Genomic DNA, 22474 nt, shown 5'->3' on the forward strand with positions numbered 1-22474 from the left:
CAGCAGAGCAGAATCCCAGGCACCATGTGGTAGAGAACTGCTGAGGTCCAAATCAAGTTCTTCAAACAGCAAGGGGACTGGGTGACAGTCTGGGCTGCTGATGGAACAACAGAGGACTAAGGTGTGAGGAAAGGGCAGATGGGAGCAAGGGGCAGCAGGGTTGGGCAGAGGGCTCTGAGGAGCTCCTAGGGGTGGGGGAAGGGCTGAAGACACACCCTCCTCCCCGCCCTCAGAAACCCTTGTGACTCTCCCCTGCTCTGTGATGCAGGCTTGGGACTCTAGTCAAGCTCATGAACCCTCAGAATCAGACACCTCAGGCAGCCATGCTGTTTATACTATGGAGAACATTTTCTCATCTCTGAATGGCCTCACGGAGACATGGCTGACCTTTGGCTCAGCTTCCTACCACAAATACCTCAGCTACATTCTTCTGAGTGGACTGGGGCTCCTGCTTCTGTACATCAGCTCCCTGATAGTGAGACTGCTTGCCCGGTCTCTGCAGAGAAAGAAATACGCCCCAAAGGTAAGGAAGTGTGGTGAATTCCCAAAAGAGAGTCTTCATTGCTGGGCTGTAGTTGTGCTCTCTGGCTGTGGGATGGACTTGGCTGTCAGATGTCTGAGATGAATGAGTGAAGAGAGGAGAGGGAAGAGAGGGGAGGAGAGGAGAGGGGAGAAGAGAAGAGGAGAGGGGAAGAGAGGGGAGGGGAGGAGGAGAGACAGGAGGGGAGAGGGGAGGAGAGGGGAGGGGAGGAGGAGAGACAGGAGGGGAGAGGGGAGGGGAGGGGAGGAGAGGGGAGGGGAGGGGAGGAGAGGAGAGGAGAGGGGAGGGGAGGGGAGGGGAGGAAATGAGAGAGGAGAGGAGGAGAAGAGACAGGAGGGGAGAGGGGAGGGGAGGGGAGAGGAGGGGAGGGGAGGGGAGGAAATGAGAGAGGAGAGGGAAGGGGAGGAGAGGTGGGAGAGAGGAGACCTCTGTCCTAGCTCACAAGAGGCATCAGGGAGGACTAAGAGTCCCACGTGGAGCCCACATTCACCTTCCTATCTGTGTGGCTGAAGTTTCCAGGACAAAGTAGGAAACTGGTCCTAATGGCTTGGCTACTACAGTCTTTGGGCTCTGGGGGTGAGACCAGCCTCTCCTGACAGTGGGTCCCATGGTCCACTCCTGCCTCACGTGTCCCTTCCCCTACCCTCTTCCATGATGAGCTGGTCAGGATCACAGTGCTGAATGTCGGCGGTCTCTGATTAGAGCCTGGTGCGTGGTCTTTAGCTTCACACCCAGCCCTTGGAGACAGCAGACATGTAAATACTGCCTTCACGCTCTGTGCTGTCAAAAAGAGGACTTTTTGCTGAGACGACCCTTCCCCCCTCCAAGTGTGGACTTCGTAGTGTTCTTCTCTGCTTTCCCAGAGAGAAAAACAGTGACAATCAGTGATTGCCTCTAAAGTTAGTAGAGTGACTGCAAGGATTCCATCATTTGGTAGAATTCAGGATACTGTGGTCCAGAGTTCTGACTCTATAACGAAGAGGACAGTACAAAGACGTCTCGTGTGCTCACCGCATTTCTCTTTTCTTTACAGCTACAGAACAACTTTAGGCACAGAAGGGGGAAAGCATTTAAACGTAGGTGTCCACCTGTTAACTTTGTCATCCCAGCATCCCCTGATGTCCTTTCTGTGAAGTTTCAGGCCATGATATGAAGATCTCACTCCTGAGACTCCGATTCACAAGATCAACCTAAGATAGATCTCAGTCCTCTCCATTCCCTCCTGCTTAAAGCAGTGACAGTCTTGGGCAGTGGGCGCAGCTTCCTGAGACAGTGTTGGGCAGTGGTGACAGCCCCTTGGGGCTCCTGTGAGATGTGCATGGCTGCTTTGAAGCACACTTAAGTCTCCTGACACCATATCCCCTGGCCTTCCTCCTGGGAACTGACAACCACGAGGAAGCCACTGAACAGTGTTCCCTGCAGTGGTTTTGAGTGGCACTTGTGACAACACAGTGGGGAGGGATTAGCAAGTGAGTCACGTACACTCACGGGTGAGCATCCTGAGTGTCCTCACAGAGCACTTGTCACTGTGGACAGGTTCTCCTAAGTACTTTTCTCTTTAAAAAAAAAAATGGGGTTGGGGATTTAGCTCAGTGGTAGAGCACTTGCCTAGCAAGCACAAGGCCCTGGGTTCGGTCCCCAGCTCTGAAAAAAAAAGGAAAAGAAAAAAATCTAGATATTTAGTACACATGCATGGGTGTTTTCCTTGCCGATAGGTGTTCCACAGCCCTTAGAAATCAAACTGCCCACTGCCCTGTCATTGGACCCAAGGGTCGTTGTGAGTCACCATGTGGGTTCTGAGAACTGAACCCAAGTCCTGTAGACGAATCTCAGGTTCTTTTAACCACCGAACCATCTCTCTAGTCCCCTTGAATGTTTTCCTTAAAGGTCTGCCATGTGCCCCTCCCGTTTCTACCCTCCTTCTGGAGGTCACATGCTCTCCCTTTTTCAGGTAAGAAAGCTGGCCAGAGAGACCCTGAGACAGCAAAGAAGCTGCAGATAACCCTTCAAAGGTGATCCATTCCCCTCGTGTCCTGGTCCCTTCTCACAGCTTCTCTACCCTTCCTTTTACACATGTTCAACCTGGCTAAAACTCTGACCTTCCTGTCTCCCTACAGCAAACCACATAATCCCACAGGCTTTCGGCAACTGCTATGGTCAGAGCCCCTCTGTAGTATATATAACAAAACAAGTCCTCTGGTCAGCTACCTGCTCTCTCAGGCTCCCCTGGAAGACGGTGGTGATGCCGCTTTGGTGTCCTCTTTGCCTTCTAGGGCTCCTGTGACAGAAGCTCCGATTGCTCTACCCTCTGGCTTCCCTGCAAACCAACCGGGACTTCCAGCTCTAGAAGCTCCTCTCCACACTTCTCTCTCCACCCTCTCGCAGGACCAAATCACTCCTCCGGATGGCGTATCTCCTTCTACACCCCTCAGGGCCTCCCTGTCACCCCAAGCTATTGCTCCCTTAAAGCCTGCAGTGTTGCTGACCCATACCCCATGCAAAATGCTTACTTCTTCTCCACTTGCCACTCAGGAAGCACAGTTGGCTCTCCGAGCGGAGAGCCCTAGGGAGCAGTCCTCCAATGCCTCAACGGCCAAAAGCACCATCTATGAGTCAGCATCCTCTCAGTTGTGGTTCAGTGCTGAAGACCAGCCCCGGACAAATTTGCCACACGTGAAGCCCTATGCTTCTCGAGGCTCATACCGGAGACTCACAAAGGTCCATGCTGTGGAGCCTGAAGATCATTTGTCCCCCGGCCCCGATGTCTTAGCACTCTTCAAGAGGCAAGAGAAAAGGGATGCTGATGTCGCTGCATATAAACTGAAAAAGGAGAAAACGGTATCTTTTTTAATACCGGAAAGTACTTCAGGGGAAATCTCAGCATCATCTGCTGATGTAGAGAACGCGGACCTCTACCACCTTCTGGGTAAAAAAAAGGGAGAGCCTGGGGGCCCTCACCCACAGCAGGAGCCCTCTCACCTGAAGAACTCTGAAGACCAGTCAGAGATCAAGGACAACCAGCTCTTCTGGGGTCTCCCTTCTCTACACAGTGAGTCCCTGAAACATGAAGCTGCTAATTCAGTTAACAGTTACCCAGAAAGGGACGATTTCCACAGGATCGCGGAGGCCTCCACAGGACGTGAGTCTTCCAACCTTACTTACCCCATACCTCTACTCTTGCCTGAGAGTGACCAACAGGGGCAAACTGTACCTCAGTCTCAAATCAAGCCTGACCCTCCTACCGACTCTAAGGCCCAGACTCAATCCAGACTCCCATTCCTGCCATCTTCTCCTCAATCCCAGCTTAGGATATGCGGAGTGCGTTTTCACAGCCTAAAGGATGAGGGGCAGCCCCTCGCGCCGTATGAACTTCAACAGCTGGAATATAACTTATTACAAAAAACACTGCAAGGTTTTTTGGGTTTACCCACTCTGACCCAAAGATTCCAAGAAGGTTTTGGTCCCTCACCTCCTAAAATCTCCTCAACCAGACATTCATCCAAGGCCCATGCTCCTAAGAAAATCCTTCCTGGAGACTTCCCTTTCAACTATAAACTCGAGAGGAAACTAGAACACCATCTTCGAAAGAGACTCATCCAACGTCGCTGGGGCCTGCCCCAGAGGATCCGGGAGTCCCTGTCTTTCATGAATCCTCACTCAAAAATTCCTGAGGTCCCTGAGGCAAGGGACAGCCATGGACTCTCATGGATCTCTCACTATAAGTTCAACACGAACAGCCTATCAGGTCTTGGGCTCAGCCAAACTTCAAGCTTCCATAAAAAGCCCTTAGAGAGTCACTCTCTAAAGGTGAAAGACGTCAAAGTTCAGGGACAATGTCCAGGAATAGGCCAAAGAGATCACATACAGGGTGACTCCAGTGGGGCTTTGATGAGCAGAGTACATTCTAATTCTGAGACAGACCCAGAACTTCAGCTTCGGGATATGTCTGGAAAAATTTCAAAGGCTTCATTGGTCAAGCAATGCCAGAGAGAATGTGAAAGTTTCCTGCAAGAACAGCTGGGAAGGAACACTAAAGAAATTAGTAGGGATGAGATGTCTAGTGCTGCTGACCGGTCAGGGCATTCTACAAACATGGCACAGACTCCACCTGGGACCTCCCCCAGACAAGTGGCACCTTTGCTAAGTGAAGAAGATGCACGGAAAGAACACGAGCACAGCTTGACGCTTAGTGATAACCAAGAAAAGGTACTGGAAGAACACATCACAGACTTCGGCAGGAGGATGGCATTCGGCCTTCCTCAAAGAGTTGAGGAATCCCTAGAGTCCTACTTGACAAGAGCAGAGCCATCTCAACCTTTCCCTCAGCTCCACACTCGAGCCCACAGCGTTTGTACAGTGGATTCTGACAAGCCCTCCAGATTCCTTAGAAGAAACACTAATGGAGATAGAAAGGGGACAGTGGATTTAGTCCCCATCCAACACAGGCCTCTCCCTGCTGCCTGGCTTGCGGGCCACACACAGCCAGCCTCTGAGAACAAGAAGGTGTGTGTAGACAAAGACCTTAGCATGGCCCCAAGTGGCGGAGAGCCAATCAAGCACTGGACACCCAGTATGGCACACAAAGGCATCCGGCAACATTCTAGATCAGACAGCAGGCCTGACCCAGAGCCACCCATGAGCCCAGATGGGCCAACAGAGGAGAGATTGGCTTCCAGCAACAACACACAGGGCTCTCAGGGAGAAAGGAAGAACTGGAAAGACTGCTCCATGGCTGAGGGGTCCACAGAGCTACACAAGGGAGAGCAACTCCCTGGTCCTGACCCACAGTCCACTAAGAACTTGAAAGGCACCCAGGGCCTGTGCTCCCCAGGGAGCCATGCGACTGAATGTCAGTCCCTGCAGGGAATGTCCGTTCCCCAGGACTCTGAGACGCCTCACTCTAAAAGTCAGGTGTCCACAGAAGTCGTGCCAAACTCAGAGGGCGAGACACACATCCAGGTGCCAGACCTGCCCGCCACAGCCTTTGCCTCAGAAGAAATGACTTCCAAACCCCGGGGCCCCTCCAGTGGGGACATGGCGGTTTCTCAGGTGCTGCATGTGCACTTCCCCTCTGTGGGCATCAACATGGAGCCACGGCAGGGTCCCTGGGTCCCTGCATATGTCTCAGGCAAGAGCAAGAACAAGGACTGTCCCCCAGCTGCCAGAGGAGTGCCCCCACTGGTAACTGAGGCAGGAAAGCTTGGTGGAGGGGATGCAGGCTTAGGGACATCCCAGACCAGAGGGAAGAGACACTGTGCTCAGGCCAGGGCAGCAGAGGAAACCCAAGGACACACATCCTCCCCAGCACTGACACCTAAGAGTCAGCCTCTGGAAAATCAGTTCCCCAACCAGGTGAAGGGCTTCTGGCAGATGCTGTCCCCTGGGAGGAAACACAAAGGGCAGGAAAAGATCCTGGCCAGGGGCTGCTCCTCATTAATGCCAGTGAAGGGCGCAAGCCTCATCAAAGGGAGATGTGAGTTCTGTGGGAACACAGCAGCTCAGAAATGTGTGAGAGAGCCTGGGATGGTCCTCAGGAAACAGCTAGGGTTCAGGCATTGGACAGTCATTCCTTGTCCCCAGGCACCTGTGTCTCCCCTCATGGGGTCTGTAGAAGCTCAGCAGGAGTTGCAACTGCAGGCTCAGGCAGAGCCTGCCCAGAGGCTGCCCCACTTCTGCTGCAGAGCTTCCTGCTCTCAAGTGCAGAGGGCTGAGTCCTGCAGCCCAGGACAAGGGCAGACAGCCCTTGAGAGGTGCGGCACTACTGGAAAAGCTAAGATGGTGGAGCCCTCCCCCATGCATGCTTCTCCACCAAAGTCCTATCTGTAGGTGTCAAGCTGGCTAGGAGGCTCCGGCTGCCCTTCTCTGTGTTGAAGGCACTGCTGGGGGGTTTGTTCCCATTAACAACAACCAAAAAAACAAAAACAAAAACAGATTTTCAAGGGAATATGTTTTTATTAACAATAGCTTTATTCCTTGGCTAATAAATTTTCCTTAATTTGTGTGTGTGTGTGTGCTAGCCCATGTGTGGCAGAGGATTTAGATAAGAAGCCTTAGGCTTGGGAAACAGGACACTGGAGCCTCTCGTGGCTCTTCGTGAAAGCAGGACTCGTCCCTAGTGTTTTACAATGGCATAAACTTCCTACTCTTACTGTAGCCTCAATAATAGTGTGTGGCTGTCCACGCCCTCCCTCCATTGCTCCAGATGCTTGCAAACGAGAGATTTTTGTATGAGGTCATCCTTGACCAACCAATACATATGGTGACTCAGTCACGGTTTTTGGAACTGCTGTCAGTGATCTAAGATGTACCTTGTCCATGTTCCGTCGGGTCCTGAGTAGAGTTGAACAGGAGGCAGCGTCTAATTACTACTAAGCACGCTCACTGGTGAGACACGCCTACTGGAATAGTTCCCACTTAGTTTTTTTTTTTTTAAGATTTATTTATTTATTATATATAAGTACACACTGTAGCTGTCTTCAGATACACCAGAAGAGGGCATCGGATCTCTTTACAGATGGTTGTGAGCCACCATGTCCCACTTAGTTCTTTAAGTCAAACTGTGCCCCTGCTTTCAAAGGGAGGAGTGCCCATCGAGTGGTCACCTCACATCCAGGCTGATCAAGCACCACAAACAAGAGACTATGCATGCGAGTGGCGGGTGTTTCCGGAGGAAGACGTAAAGAGGCGCATGCGCAAGCGCCCGGATCTCATCCCACGACCCCAACATCAGACTTCCGTCGCACTAGACTGCCTGATTCCCATCCCTTGGTGCTTTCTCCAGGCTGCCAAGGGTACCACAGAGCTTTCTGATGTCAAAGTATGAGCCCTACTGAGCAGGACTAGCCTGTGCCAGGCACGCGGTCCTTATTTCAGGGGAGGTGATACAATGGCTGCCATCCATGCTCAATGATTCCGACGCTGACGCTGACGCTGACGCTGACGCCGCGCCGACGCAGACACCAGCGCTGCCACTCTGATGCAGACAGCGTGACAGCATGGTCTTGTTATGCACTCTGCACATGATCTGATCGGCATGGAGCCACAGACCTCCCGTGTCACCTGTAATTCAAGTCCCTGTAGTGAAGTGGGTACAGTTCTTATGGGTTAATTCCACCAACATCCCACAACATTCTGCCTCTCTTACATGCAGGTCTCCAAGGAAGGAAGAGGCAGAAGGAGGCCAGGCAAGATTCTTAGGACGCACATGTATGTCCAGGGAGGCAGTGTCTTGTGGGTGTCAAAACAAAAATGATTCCACTGCGGCTATAGTCTGTTGCCTCTTCCTGCCTTCCTTCCAAGTTTATGTCACTAACCATCGCAGGCAGAGTCACGGCACATCAGGAAAAGTGCGGAGTAAGGGGAGGCTTCAGAGGGGACAGAACTGCAGAATACACGTAAGACCCACTTATCCATGTAGCCAGTCAAGCCAATGACTAGGCCTGCCACTCGTCCGACATCCATTATCCCGTGCTACCATTCAAACTCCAGTCCTGGGAGGTCACCAGACTCATGTCCCTCTTCTGGAGACCCCAACAGCCTTTAACTTCTTCCTGTATTTCCTGCATCTGCCCACACGGGGTTAAATCCTTTCAAATCCATCTCAGTGATATTTACACTTCCTGTTCTAACCACCAGGCTTTCAGCCCCATTCCCTTCCCCTCAAATAAGGCCTCAAAAGATTTCAGCCACGACACATTCAAAAGCTCCCTCTTCCTCCTCAAGCTCAGCACAGTGCTCTTCCTGCCCTTTCTGTCACGTTTTGTCTTTTTGATTAGAGCTCAACAACACTCAGAATTTGGTGTCACCCAGAGATGTGAGGGAATCGTTCTGATGGGAAACTAGAACGAGCTTTCCAATTCTCCCTCCGTAAGGGAGGAACTCACTGAAGTCTGTTACTTCCTTCAGAAAAACATAGGGCAAGGTTATTGATGGTTTTGTGTGTGTGGTAAAATGCCTGTAGTTAAAAACAAGGCTAGGTCTGCAGAGATGGCTCAGTGGTTAAGAGCCCTGACTGCTCTTCCAGAGGTACTGAGTTCAAATCCCAGCAACCACATGGTGGCTCACAACCATCTGTTTTGGGATCAGATGTCCTCTCCTGGTGTGTCTGAAGACAGCTACAGTGTACTCACATATGTACAAAATAAATCTTAAAACAAACAAACAAAAACAAAAGAAAGAGATATGTGAAGAAGGGGGAGCTTTCTGGGTTGTGTGCCTTGCCTTGCCTATGACCTTACTGTATGTAGCCTTTGAAAGACCCAAGAAGACATTGTGGCATATGGGCAGAAGCTGGTTCACTTGGATGAAATCAGAATGAGGAGGGACTGCAGGAATGAAGAGGGCCTAACCAAGAGCCATCGACCAACCCCTAAGGCTGTCTATGCCTCACAGCCAGTCGAAGGGTCAGGTCCTGTACCCACAAATGACAACCCACCTCCCCTAGCCAGAGTTGTTCAAGAGCTGGATGGACCAGAGAGGATCAAACCTGGAGAGAGGTTGTAGATTTCAAGAAACATCCTGGTTCTTAAACATCCTCCTTCTCCTACCTCCAAAAACTGTGGGTCCTGCCTAGCTAGGCCGGCCTGCAGTTGACTGTGTTGGGCATCTCCATGTTTCTGGAGGAGAGTCTGTCACAGCAGAGGTGAGCTGGCTGCCCACATCAGATATGGGGGCAGAGACAGAAAGCTGAGAACTCACGTCTACACATACAGACACAAGAGCAAAGCAGGTTTCCCCAGTATGTTTTACTGCATTCTGTACGGCAGAACACAGAGAACAGTGTTCTACAGTCAGGTGAGTGACTGTGGACAAAATGTCACTTAAAAGGATCCCTAGGCCTCTGGGTCGGTTGGTTTTTGCCAACTGACACAAAAAGAACATATCCTAGAAGGGAGAACTTTGAGAAAATGCCTCCTTCATATTCTTAAGGAAATAAAAAAAAGGCAGATCGTGGAGAAAACCAGACCATACTCTTAAGGAAAAAAAAAAAAGATCATGGAGAAAATACCTCCATATGAAAGGCCTGTATATGAATGTAGAAGGGTCCAGCTCAGTGTGGATGGCCAGTCCTGGGCAAGTGCTCCTGGATGGTATATGAAAACAGCTTAGCAAGCCACGGGAAGCAAGCCAGTATTTGGTACTTCTCTATGGCCTTTGGTTCAATTCTACATTGATTTGCTGCCCTGACTTTACTCAGTAATGGACTATAACCATTAACCTATAAGATGGGATAAACCCTTTCCTGATGGTTTGTATATGCCTGGCCCAGGGCGTGGCACCTGTTGGAGTAGGTGTGGATTTTGTTAGAGTGGTGTGACCTTGTTGGGGTAGGTGTGTCACTGTGGGTATGGGCTTTAAGACCCTCATCCTAGCTGCCTAGAAGGTGGTATTTTGCTAGCAGCCTTCAGATGAAGATGTAGAACTCTCAGCTCTGCCTGCACTGTGCCTGCCTGGATGCTGCCATGATCCTGCCTTGATGATAATGGACTGAACCTCTGAACCTGTGAGCCAGCCCCAGTGAAATGTTGTCCTTATAAGACTTGCCTTGGTCATGGTATCTGTTCACAGTGGTAAAACCCTAACTAAGACTACTTCCCCAGCCTGTTTTGAACATGGTGCTTTATCAGACCAGTAGAAACCGTAAGATACTGGACAAAATGGCCAGCAGGCAAGGACGGATTCTCTGTGGACATAGTAAGTCATGCATCCAGGTCTAGAACACTGGGCCTGGCCTCGACTCACCAACAACTGCTAAATGATGTCAGTGGCAGACACGAAAACCTAGATACCCTCATACAGAAGGTTAGTTGAACAAATCAAACCTTCTCAGGAATATGTGCAGCCATGAAGGAGGGAGACCTGTACATAAGGACCTGGAAGATCTTCAGGCTGAATTGTCAGAGTAAAACTAGTGTAACCACAGCACATACTGCACAGCCTTGTCTGCGGAAGCAAGAGAAACCCTCAGAACAACAAGCAAGGAGCAGGCCAGTGGCTCCCTGTGGAGGATTTCGTTGACACAGCTGAGGAAGAGGAGATTTATACTGGCATCTCGCACAGGGACTCACAGTGCACTCAAATCATAGCACATCGTTACATTGATTCTGCCAGTAGAGAGACCAGGACATGGCTACATGACTCACCCCTCGCCTGACTACTCACGCTGCCTATAAGTACGTCAGAGCTCCACTGTCCCTTGTTGGCATCGAGAGCCGGGGAAGAATCTACAGTGAGGAAACTCAATGACTCCATCTCACTTCTGCAATTAAATGCTCTTAGAAGAAATGCTATTCCGCCTCCCACTCTACCAAACCCCAACCCCACCCTGTCAGACAGCCACTTCTGTGACCTTGAGGATCTCCAAATGTCACAATGAACAGTGACTTAGTTACTTGCCCTCCACTGAAGCTGTCATACTCCAGTTGAGCCTGCGGTCTACCAGGTGAAGGATACTCAGCCTGGGACTTCAGAGATTACCCACAAAGGTGGACCACGGGAAACTAAGCAGTAATGCAGGGATTGATATTGTCATGGGGCATCATGATAGAGCGGTAACAGTGGTAAATTAGACAGGCTGTGCTTGTACTGAGGCATGAGAAAGAGGCAGGAGCTCAAACCTACATGGTGACAGGTGGCCATGTTCGGGTCATCCCATCTATAGGGATGGGGACACACTGCCTCCTCTGAGGCTGCTTCGAGAAAGTAGAATCTACAGCTGAGCCTCTGCCCTGTCACCACCAGCAGCCCTGCCCCTGGGGCCTCCCTCCTTCCCACCCCTGCTCCTACAGATACTTAGGTGTGACTTTGGTACACTACCATTACCTGGGATGGATCTTCCTTCTCCCTTATCCATCATGGAGGGTCTCTAGCCTATCGACCAGAGAGGTTGCCAAGGGAAGAGAGTGACACAGTAGAACTTCCTCTTGTGTTTTCCAGAGCTAGTGCTCATGAGAAAGCTACCTCCTTTGAACCATGATGGAATATGATTTGTGAACAATGAAAAGATGTGTAAGGTCAAACTGGGTTCCAACCTACACTGCTGGGATGAACTCTCCCTGCCACAGCAGGCCTGGCAATCCTTAAGGACACCACCCATCCAACCAAGACGTCCCTAAGCAGGTACAGTCCCCGGAGAGCACCTATGAAGCCTGGCATCCAATATTAAGCAGACTGTTTCCATTTACACCCTCTCTCCTCCTCCTCCTCCTCCTGCTGCTGCTGCTGCTGCTGCTGCTGCTTCTCCTTCTCCTGTTACTTCTCCTCCTCCTCCTGCTGCTCCTCCTCCTCTTGCTGCTTCTCCTCCTCCTGCTGCTTCTCCTCCTGCTGCTGCTCCTCCTCCTCCTGCTGCTTCTCCTCCTCCTGCTGCTTCTCTTCCTTCACCTCCTGCTACTGCTCCTCCTCCTCCTGCTGCTCCTCCTCCTCCTGCTGCTTCTCTTCCTCCATCTTCTGCTACTGCTGCTGCTCCTCCTCCTGCTGCTCCTCCTCCTCCTGTTGCTCCTCCTGCTCCTGCTGCTGCTGCTCCTCCTCCTGCTGCTGCTGCTCCTCCTCCTCCTCCTCCTCCTGCTGCTGCTGCTCCTCCTCCTCCTGTTGCTCCTCCTGCTCCTGCTGCTGCTCCTCCTCCTCCTCCTGCTGCTGCTGCTCCTCCTCCTGCTGCTGCTGCTACTCCTCCTCCTCCTGCTCCTCCTCCTGTTCCTCCTCCTCCTGCTGCTCCTCCTGCTGCTGCTGCTACTCCTCCTCCTCCTCCTGCTCCTCCTCCTCCTGCTGCTGCTGCTGCTACTCCTCCTCCTCCTGCTCCTCCTCCTGCTCCTCCTCCTCCTGCTGCTCCTCCTCCTCCTGCTGCTGCTGCTGCTGCTCCTCCTCCTCCTCCTGCTGCTGCTGCTGCTTCTCCTCCTCCTCCTGCTCCTCCTCCTGCTGCTGCTGCTGCTGCTCCTCCTCCTCCTCCTGCTCCTCCTCCTCCTCCTGCTGCTCCTCCTCCTCCTGCTCCTCCTCCTCCTGCTGCTGCTGCTGCTCCTCCTCCTCCTCCTGCTCCTCCTCCTCTTCCTCCTCCTGCTCCTCCTCCTCCTGCTGCTCCTCCTGCTGCTGCTCCTCCTCCTGCTCCTCCTCCTCCTGCTGCTCCTCCTCCTCCTGCTGCTCCTCCTCCTCCTGCTGCTCCTCCCCCTCCTCCTGCTGCTCCTCCTCCTCCTGCTGCTGCTCCTCGCCACCCCCCACCTTCTCCTCTTTCCATCCTCCTACACTCCTTGAGATGGGTTTGCTATGTATCCCAGGATAGCCCATACTTTTCTGCCTCTGCTTTCCAAATGTCATGGTGGTAAATCTGTACCACCATGCCTAACTACCCCTGCCAGTTTTAATTAGCTAACTTATTTATTTGCATCACAGAGATCGAATCTACAACCCTGTGCACGCTAGGCACAGGCACATGCTTTATCCCAGAGCCACACCCCCCAGCTCCATGCAAATCCCACAGCATGAGCTTTTACTGCTTCTGATTCTTCCTGTTCTCTCCCACCCCCCAGCCCCTGCTACCAGGCAATGTCTTCTCTTCCTTCTTTTCTTCTCCATGCCCTGCCTCATGTTTCAGACTGTCAGAAACTTCCTTAGGCACACCGCAAGATTGTGGACAGCACACAGGCCCAAGTCGGAGCCCTGGCCCGTGATTCCAGGCTTGTCTAAAAGTCCTTCAGCCAACTGCCAGTCCTTCACTGCACACATCTTCTCTCCTATAGAAAATACATCACTGGCTTTATCTCCTATGCAGGTGGACCCATACTGCAAATTAACATTAGGGTTTAGTCTCTAAAATCTCATCAGCATGTTTCTCCCCAGGTCAAAGTGTTCCTTCAGCTGGAACCTATCTCAGAACCTGCAGGCTCCCCAACTCCATCAGGACAGCCAGTACCACAGGCCTCTCCATGCTCCTCGTGGCTACCGACTCCTTATTGTAGAGTCTGTATTTATCGCTACATAAGAATCTCCCCAAATGAAGGGTCCAGCGGGGTGATGTTTGGCCTCAACTCGAATGGTTCTAGTCCTCTGGAGCAGGTCTGAGGCTAAGTTAACCAAGTTGGGTTTCTTACCCCCTGGACTCTCCTGAAGAAAAGCCATCTCTGCACAGAGCTTCTAAAAATGTGGAGAAAAAGCCCAGAAAGCCCCCAAAGGCCCAGGTGTCACCTTTTGCACCATGTCACTCACACAGGGCCACTCGTTAGCAGTGGACGCCACACAGAAGTCCCCATCCGAGTCAGATGTGGGTGCATTCTTAACTTACTGATACAGGAACTGTGTGAATTCTGGGGTTGTTTCAACTTCACCAACGAAATGGTCAGAGTTTCTTCTTTTTCTTTAAAATGTTCAGTTGTTGTTGTTGTTGTTGTGGTGGTGGTGGTGGTGGTGGTGGTGGTGGTGGTGGTGGTGGTGGTGGTGGTTATCAGCTTTTTTTCCTCCTAAATGGATACTTTTTCTGGGTAAGGAGGCAAGTGAATCTTCTCCTTAGGTGATATACAATCTGTCAAAATATTAGGCAAGAAACAAAAGCCATCCATGCAGTATTCTTCGGGCTAAGGTGAAAGCTTAGCGCCTATTTCATATGGGAATTCGGAGTGCTAAGACAAAGGCGGCCGCGTGAAGTGTGACCAACTTGGCTAACATGGACCAGTAAGAATACAAGCTAAGCACAAAAATGGTAGGACGTTAAAGTGTCCCGTCCGTCACAACCAGAAGATGCTGCTGAGCAACAGACACTACAACAGGACCTCCCCTTTCACGCTGCCTGACCTTTGACCTTTGACCTTCTCCTTTGTCCCATTTTCAGGAACGTGGAGGTTCAGATCTTGGCACAATGTCCTCCACCAGACACCACACTTGGACCCGAGGCAGCATAGGATCCTTGTATCTGCACCGTTGTTCGGTATGAATTTAGAAACCATGACATTGCACACAGGCAACTTACATAAGAATCAGATGAGGTCGAATCATGAATGCACACAGATGTGCCTGGGGCACGGGAGTGTATGTGGGGTGGGGTGGGGGGTGTGCCATGTCTTATGGGCACCACAGGCCAGAAGAGTGCATCAGATCCCCTGCAACTGGAGTTACTGATGGTTGTGAGTCAGCATGTGGGTGCTGGGAGCCAGACCTAGGTCTTCTGGAATAGCAGCCAGTGCTCCTAACCACTGAGCCACCTCTCTAGCCCCCTTGACTTTTTTTGTTAGCATAAGACATAGCTGTCCAACCTTGTCTGAAGAGAGACACATTCTGGTTTTAGTTCCCTCTCTTCTTTTCTTGCCATAAACTGACTAAGAGGGAAAGGAGGCCCCACTTGGCCATAGCTTTACTTTGCTCTTTCTGTTCTTTGTCTGTCCTCTCTGGGGATCAACTCCAGGCCTTTGCACATGATAGACAGACAAACCTTTACCACTGAGCAGCACCCATAAACTTGGGTTGTACCCTAAGACCGTGGACGGTCTGGCTTTCCAACCAAATTGCCCACAGACACCTTTCAAGAATGACCTGATCTGTAGACATGATAGTCTAAACAGGAAGGTTTTAATCCCCCTACATAGAACTTTAGGCAGGGAGGCATACTATACAGGAATCAATTATAGTTTTGTTCTGCCAGCGACTATTTCCAAACGTCCGATAATGTGATCATTTTTTACTCAGGAAGACATTCTGACAACGGCTTCCTTTGCCTTGCATTCTGGAACATTCTGAGTTCCTTGGACACTGGGGTAAAACTCTGGTGTCTACATGATCTGTCTTACGAGGCACCGCCCACTCCGGCCGTCTTTTTGCACACCCGTCAGGATGGTTAAGCTAGAAAGGCCTCAAGGCCACCAAGTCCGAACCTAAGCACTTATTTCTTTAGCGGTTGGCTCAAAGGATGTGCCTTAAATCTGTCTTCCGGACGGTGAGCCCTGCCATTCTGCTTCCTCCTCCCTGTGCCACACTCTGCTACTGATTTGATTTTGCTGAGAGAATGGCACCTTGTGAAGGCAAATGCTTCTGTCGAGATAGATTACTGTGTGTTCACTGGTCTCATGACTTCATTCCCTCTCTCTCCCCCCGACCCTGACAGCTACCAGAATTATATGCATCACTTGAGATTTTTAATAAGGAGAGCAAGAAATCTAATCTCCAAAAGATCTGTGGCATGTCGTTTAAGGAAGCTCAGGAAGTCCTTTGGAAAATCCTGGGTGGCCTGATCTCTGACAGCTATGACACCGTAAAAGGGGATGAGCGCCACCCTTCCATACCGGTTAACAAAGAGGAGCGGAAGACACCATCTATGTCAGATCTACTTCACCAAAGTCTGTTAAAGGGTTACAATGTTCCGCTGGAGCAGGTACACAGCTCCCAGCAGAGGCTGGCCCAGGTGGGCATCCCTCCTCCTCCACTCTCCTTTCCTCACGGTTTAAGCAACGAACTGCCCGTGATCCTTCCAGCACAGCACTTCAGGAAAAGGATTCAAAGCGTCACATTCCGAAAACTTCTCCTGTCTTCTGTTGCCCCAGGCAGGCTGTTCTATGAAGAAAAGCCAACAAGCCAACAAGTCTCCTTTGACCCAGGTAATAAATAAAAGAGGTTCTCCTGGGGGGTGGGGGTAGGGGAGATGCAGACCTCGCATAGAATGTAAGCAGACTTCCAGACAGGACTGTGTGAAGCAATGACCTGTGGTAATCTCTCACAGTGTAGGGTTTGTAGCTAAGGTTGATGCTTCCTGTGGTGGCAACGAAGTCAAGGAAAACACTTTTGAATTTCTGTCCTGTGAATGGTATAGGCCCACTCTAGGGACTGAGGTAGGACAACCATTGGATCAAAGCTAACATGGGCAATTTAGCCTGTGCAATTTATCTAGACCAAACCTGGGGGGTGGGGGGAGGGAGAGACAGAGACAGAGAGATACAGAGAGACACAGAGATGGGCAGGAGACCGTTGCTCATGATAGAACACTGATCTAGCGTGTTTGTGGTCTTGAGTTCGACCCTGAGAACCACAAAAGCATAAAACATGAGAATCCAGGGTCAAGACTCACATCCATGTCTGACAGGTGACTGTAAACAGGACACGATAGCCCTGATTTTTTTTTTTTTACCATTCTGAGAGCGGCTACTCAGAGCCCTGCAGTCGAACAGCATCTGTTGTACATACCGTTTGTGTTTCTTGTGTGGTCTCTGGCATTCCACTGAAACTCTAAACAAGCAAACAGGCCAAACAGCAACAGAGACAAAGAACCAGGAATGAAGGGCCCTCAGCTCCTTAGAAATGTCTTCTGCCTGTGCCCTGTGCTGATGTGTGACTCTTTTAAAACATGATTCCTTCCAGGAAAGCAGTTCCTAGACCTGGCAGACCTTCAGTGGAGGTATTTCAAGGGACTTGCAAAGTGGGGGAAAATGCCCAGGAGGTTTTCCCTCTTGAACATAGAATACAACAGTGAGAAGAGATACGTAGAGAACCAACGTATGTCTGGACTCATCTTCCCTCCCCTAGTTCGCAAGACTCTGATGGTCTACCCTCAAGCTGAGTATGATAAAGAAGGACAGCTTTATCTCACCTGGAAAATAGTGTACTGAAATAGTCTGGATATGAACCGTTCTGCTTGGGATTGCCGAACCAACACAAGAGGTGGAAAAGCACACAGCCCACTTCTCTACTCAATGTCCGTGCAAAGCCTACATTAAAATGATTTCGTGGAGGAACATGTCCAACCAATCTGCTGGCATTACTCTGGTTCACAGTTCTGATGCTCATCTGAACAGCAGGTGAAGGGAATACTGGGTGGATACACAGAATTAGCTCTCCACCAAAAATGGATCTCTACAATGTTTTCTTCCTTGGTTTCTCTGTTTCTTTGTTTCTGGTTTGTTTATTTGTTTGTTTGTTTGTTTGTTTACTTTTTGCTGTCAATATGTAATTTACTTACTTAAAAAAATCCAAATTCTGGCATTGTCTAGAAAATTTCAGTAGGTTTTAAAGTTGAACTGTTGAAATGTGTTCACGGAAGCATTCTGCTTGCATTAATGCTTTACACGGTGCATGTATATTAAAAGTCACACCCAAATGAACGTGGAGAAGCTGCCAATATGTGATTTTTTTTCTTAAAGGAATTTAAACCCTTTAAAAAATTTATTTATTTTATTTACATGAGTACACTGTACTGTCTTCAGACACACCAGAAGAGGGCATCAGATCTCATTTACAGATGGTTGTGAGCCACCATGTGGTTGCTGGGAACTGAACTCAGGACCTCTGGAAGAGCAGTCAGTGCTCTTAACCACTTAATCAGCCCATGTGATTCTGTCCCCTATGTTTCTACTCACAATCATGTACTTAGGTAGCTTTAACCTCCATGGGAAAAATATCTAACATTCAGAACTACCAATAACAGGAAGAGGAAGTAAAAAAATTGGGTTGGGGATTTAGCTCAGTGGTAGAGCGCTTGCCTAGCAAGCGCAAGGCCCTGGGTTCGGTCCCCAGCTCCGGAAAAAAAAAAAGAAAAAAAAAAAAGAAGTAAAAAAATTTTCCTTTTGAGAATGAAATGTTTCCCCTCATAGTGGCCTCTTAAGCACATTCTCCGTGTATGTGGCGTGCTACCGCCATATCTTTTGGCATAATTGTTACATGTTTAGCATGAATAGCACACAGGTTGGTATCTTCAAAATGGCCAACCACGTAGGCCTCACTTGCCTCCTGCAAAGCATCAATGCACACTGGAAGCACAGGTCTTTTTTGAAGTCCTGAGCAATTTCTGGCACCAGATGCTGGAAGGGGAGCTTGGGAATCCGAAGTTCAGTGGACTTCTGATAGCGTCTGATTTCATGGAATCAGAGTACCAGGCCTGTAACGATGAGGTTTCTTCACCCCTCCAGTAGAGGGTGTACTCCTGAGAGCAGCTTTTGTAGCAAGTTTCCTGGGTGCTTTACCACCAGTGGATTTTCGGGCAGTCTGCCTTGTGTGGGCCATGGTATGGGCACCTCCTTACTTAGGCCCCTTCTCCTTATCTGGAGCTCAGCAAGCGAGAGGTGACCCTGGCGTTAGAGAGCAGCGACAGCTGAGAACACTACAAAAATTTCGTGCCTACCCATTTTCAAGGCCGAAGCCTCAGTATCCTATGCCTCCCACAGTTAAGTACACAGTGATGCCATCACCATAAAAAGAATCGAAGAACACAGTGAATAGGAGAATTAAAAATGAACATAGAGATCAATGTGAAAGCCGTCAGTTACTCAAAGTTAGGAAGGATGGAGCAACCATAAAACGAGAACAGGATGACCTGAAAAGGGAACAAACCGGAAATCTTAAAAGTGAAAACAAGGGCTGGAGAGATGGCTCAGCGGCTAAGAGCCCTGACTGGTCTTCCAGAAGTTCTGAGTTCAAATCCTGACACCACATGGTGGCTCACAACCATCTGTAATGAGATCTGATGCCCTCTTCTGGTGTGTCTGAACAAATAATTTTTTAAACAAAGAAAAAAACCACTCTAAGTCCCTAAATCCTGGACACATCTGAAGAGACTTGCTAATGACTGAGGAAGCTGTTGTAAAGGAAGCTATGAAAGAATGGATAAAGCAGACGATAACAAAGTAGAAAGGAAGTGACTTAACTCAGCATTAAGCATTTTGTTATATGACATAAAGAAACGATATGGAAGAGAGGGCTTAGTGACAGAGAACTTGTCCAGTATGCCCGAAGCCCCTAGTTCAATCCCCAGGAACGAAAAAAAGGGAAAACAATGAAGTTACACAATTGTTCAGAAACAATGAAACACAGGAGACCATAGATGGAGGCCTCTTATCATGTGACTAGCAAGAAATTAGAAATGAATACCGCCCTGGCAACATTGTAGCAGACCTGCAGAACCTTTAACAGTGAGAGAAACAGAATCTTCCAAAGAAGGGCGAGTTCACTCAAATACATAATGGACAGTGGAATTGAATTAGTGTTAAACACTGGAAGGCAGAGGTCTCATACTACAAAGACTGAGGGAAGTCAACTTTCAAACAGCCAAACTCTCTTCAAAGAGCTGGAGATTATACAAATGTATTTAAATATATGAGGCCCTTACAGTATTTCCTGTCTTTAATCCACTCTGAATAAAACAAAACCAATTCTAGTAAAGCTAGGACGATGAGAAGAACCCAGGAGAAATGCCAGTGATACAACAGAACAGGTAAAATAGCAATTTTATATGTATACGTGATCTTGGTACATATTTTCATCATGTTTATTAGCACATAACCTAGGATTTAACTTTAGAATGTGATTAAGCTGAGAACGGTAGCACAAACCTGGATACCCACTGCTCGAGATCACAGGAAGAAAATAAGTGTGAAGACAGATTAAGACGCATAGTAGGACTGGATTTTTATTTTTTAAAAGGATTTATTTTATCTATGTGAACGCACTGTCGCTGTCTCCAAACATACCAGAAGAGGGCATCAGACCCCATTACAGATGGTTGTGAGCCACCATGTGGTTACTGAGAATTGAACTCAGGACCTCTGGAAGAGCAATCAGTGCTCTTAACCTCTGAGCTATCTCTCCAACCCAGGACTGTAATTTTCAAAGAGAGGATGGCAGCATGTGACTGTAATACCAGAACTTGGGAGGCAGCGGCTGCCAGATTTCTTGAGTTCTGGGCCAGCCAGACCTACGTAGTCAGATCCTGCATCAGCAGAAACAATGACAGCACAAAGGGCTCTATGTAAGTGTGATTACTATTCCCACAGTCCACTCCTTCCTTCCTTCCTTCCTTCCTTCCTTCCTTCCTTCCTTCCTTCCTTCCTTTTTTAACATAGGTGCTAAGGATTGAGCTCAGGAATTCATGCTTACATGGGAATCCCTTACTGACTGGGCTATGCCTCCAGCCCTCTTTCTTGAATACATAAAAGTCGATGTGATGGTTTGTATAAGCTTGGCCCAGGAAGTAGCACTCTTTGGAGGTGTGACCTTGTTGAAGTAGGTGTGGCCTTATGGGAATGGGCTTTAATACTCTTGTCCTAGCTGCCTATTAGTCAGTATTCTGCTAGCAGCCTTCAGATGAAGATGTAGAACTCTCAGCTCCTCTTGCACCATGCCTGCCTGGAAGCTGCCATGTTTCTGCCTTGATGCTAATGGACTGAATCTCTGAACCTATAAGCCAGCCCCAATGAAACATTGTCCTTATGAGAGTTGCCTTGGCTGTGTTGTCTGTTCACAGCAGTAAAACCCTTACTAATAAAGTCAACAAAATTGCATAATGCAAATATTCATAAAAAATGACAAAATTGTATAATATACAAGTGACATCAATTTTAAGCCATTAAGGTTTTAGCCCATTGTGGCCAGTTAGTGGCCAGTTACTGGCAGTGCTTGACTTTAATTTTAATACCTGGGAGGCAGAGGCAGGCAGATCTCTGGGAATTTTCAAGGCCAGCCTGGTCTACAGAGCAGTTCCAGGACAGCCAAGGCTACAGTCTCAAAACAAACAAACAAACAAACATTTCTTTTTTTTTTTTTTTATTGAGTATTTCTTATATACATTTCGAGTGTTATTCCCTTTCCCAGTTTCTGGGCAAACATCCCCCTAATCCCTCCCCCTCCCCTTCTTTATGGATGCTCCCCTCCCCATCCTCCCCCCCATTGCCGCCCTCCCCCCAACAATCTAGTTCACTGGGGGTTCAGTCTTAGCAGGACCCAGGGCTTCCCCTTCCACTGGTGCTCTTACTAGGATATTCATTGCTACCTATGAGGTCAGAGTCCAAGGTCAGTTCATGTATAGTCTTTAGGTAGTGGCTTAGTCCCTGGAAGCTCTGGTTGCTTGGCATTGTTGTACATATGGGATCTCGAGCCCCTTCAAGCTCTTCCAGTTCTTTCTCTGATTCCTTCAACGGGGGTCCTATTCTCAGTTCAGTGGTTTGCTGCTGGCATTCGCCTCTGTATTTGCTGTATTCTGGCTGTGTCTCTCAGGAGAGATCTACATCCGGTTCCTGTCAGCCTGCACTTCTTTGCTTCATCCATCTTGTCTAATTGGGTGGCTGTATATGTATGGGCCACATGTGGGGCAGGCTCTGAAGGTGTTCCTTCAGTCTCTGTTTTAATCTTTGCCTCTCTATTCCCTGCCAAGGGTATTCTTGTTCCCCTTTTAAAGAAGGAGTGAAGCATTCACATTTTGATCATCCGTCTTGAGTTTCATTTGTTCTAGGCATCTAGGGTAATTCAAGCATTTGGGCTAATAGCCACTTATCAATGAGTGTATACCATGTGTGTTTTTCTGTGATTGGGTTACCTCACTCAGGATGATATTTTCCAGTTCCAACCATTTGCCTATGAATTTCATAAAATCATTGTTTTTGATAGCTGAGTAATATTCCATTGTGTAGATGTACCACATTTTCTGTATCCATTCCTCTGTTGAAGGGCATCTGGGTTCTTTCCAGCTTCTGGCTATTATAAATAAGGCTGCGATGAACATAGTGGAGCACGTGTCTTTTTTCTATGTTGGGGCATCTTTTGGGTATATGCCCAAGAGAGGTATAGCTGGATCATCAGGCAGTTCAATGTCCAATTTTCTGAGGAACCTCCAGACTTGATTTGGAGAATGGTTGTACCAGTCTACAATCCCACCAACAATGGAGGAGTGTTCCTCTTTCTCCACATCCTCACCAGCATCTGCTCAAACAAACATTTCTTAGACCATTGTTTCATCCACATTTTGCTGTGTCTGCTGACATACATATTTTAATCAATTTTTGCCCCTCATGTCTAAGAATATTATACATATGCATTCACTGTACATCTCAGAAAAGCATGGGCATATTCTTTTACAAGCACAATAAAATCATTCGCCAAGAAAAAACAACAACAACCATTCTTTGGCCCCATCTTTGTATCTGTGTTGGACTTCTGATGCTGTGACAAAAACCCAAGAGCAGGGGTTGGGGATTTGGCTCAGTG

The 22474-nt window shown here is 48.9% G+C and overlaps 2 protein-coding genes across 10 annotated transcripts in view; both read left to right on the forward strand.

Annotated features, from left to right (window-relative positions):
- Positions 1–22474, forward strand: part of Spata31d3 (SPATA31 subfamily D, member 3) — a 42601-nt gene that overhangs the window by 4205 nt on the left and 15922 nt on the right. Inside the window, exons 1-5 of one of the 3 annotated variants that reach the window (XM_087590360.1) lie at positions 282–523; positions 1575–1617; positions 2493–2553; positions 2659–2697; positions 2815–6539. In XM_087590360.1, coding sequence (XP_087446486.1) covers positions 338–523; positions 1575–1617; positions 2493–2553; positions 2659–2697; positions 2815–6367 — 3882 coding nt within the window. In that variant the 5' untranslated portion in view covers positions 282–337 and the 3' untranslated portion in view covers positions 6368–6539. 3 annotated transcript variants of the gene reach the window in all.
- On the forward strand, positions 10961–17610 carry C17h9orf153 (similar to human chromosome 9 open reading frame 153). 7 transcript variants are annotated; one of them, XM_087589631.1, is made up of 7 exons: positions 10961–10982; positions 11477–11659; positions 14352–14447; positions 15618–15914; positions 16054–16107; positions 16865–16901; positions 17030–17238. In XM_087589631.1, exons 3-6 carry the CDS (start codon positions 14379–14381, stop codon positions 16877–16879), a joined length of 435 nt encoding a protein of 144 aa, XP_087445757.1. In that variant the 5' UTR covers positions 10961–10982; positions 11477–11659; positions 14352–14378; the 3' UTR covers positions 16880–16901; positions 17030–17238.

The sequence above is a fragment of the Rattus norvegicus genome, chromosome 17 (genome assembly GCF_021556685.1).
Source record: "Rattus norvegicus strain SHRSP/BbbUtx chromosome 17, alternate assembly SHRSP_T2T, whole genome shotgun sequence".
Lineage (NCBI taxonomy): Eukaryota > Metazoa > Chordata > Mammalia > Rodentia > Muridae > Rattus > Rattus norvegicus.

What these genes read in the sequence shown, in the direction of transcription:
- C17h9orf153 (XM_087589630.1), top strand. Translation starts at nt 14,379, where the DNA reads ATGTCCTCCACCAGACACCACACTTGGACCCGAGGCAGCATAGGATCC. An exon ending in TGTATCTGCACCGTTGTTCG is followed by an intron (nt 14,448 to 15,617) that starts GTATGAATTTAG and finishes CGACCCTGACAG; the next exon opens with CTACCAGAATTATATGCATC. An exon ending in ACAAGTCTCCTTTGACCCAG is followed by an intron (nt 16,108 to 16,864) that starts GTAATAAATAAA and finishes GATTCCTTCCAG; the next exon opens with GAAAGCAGTTCCTAGACCTG.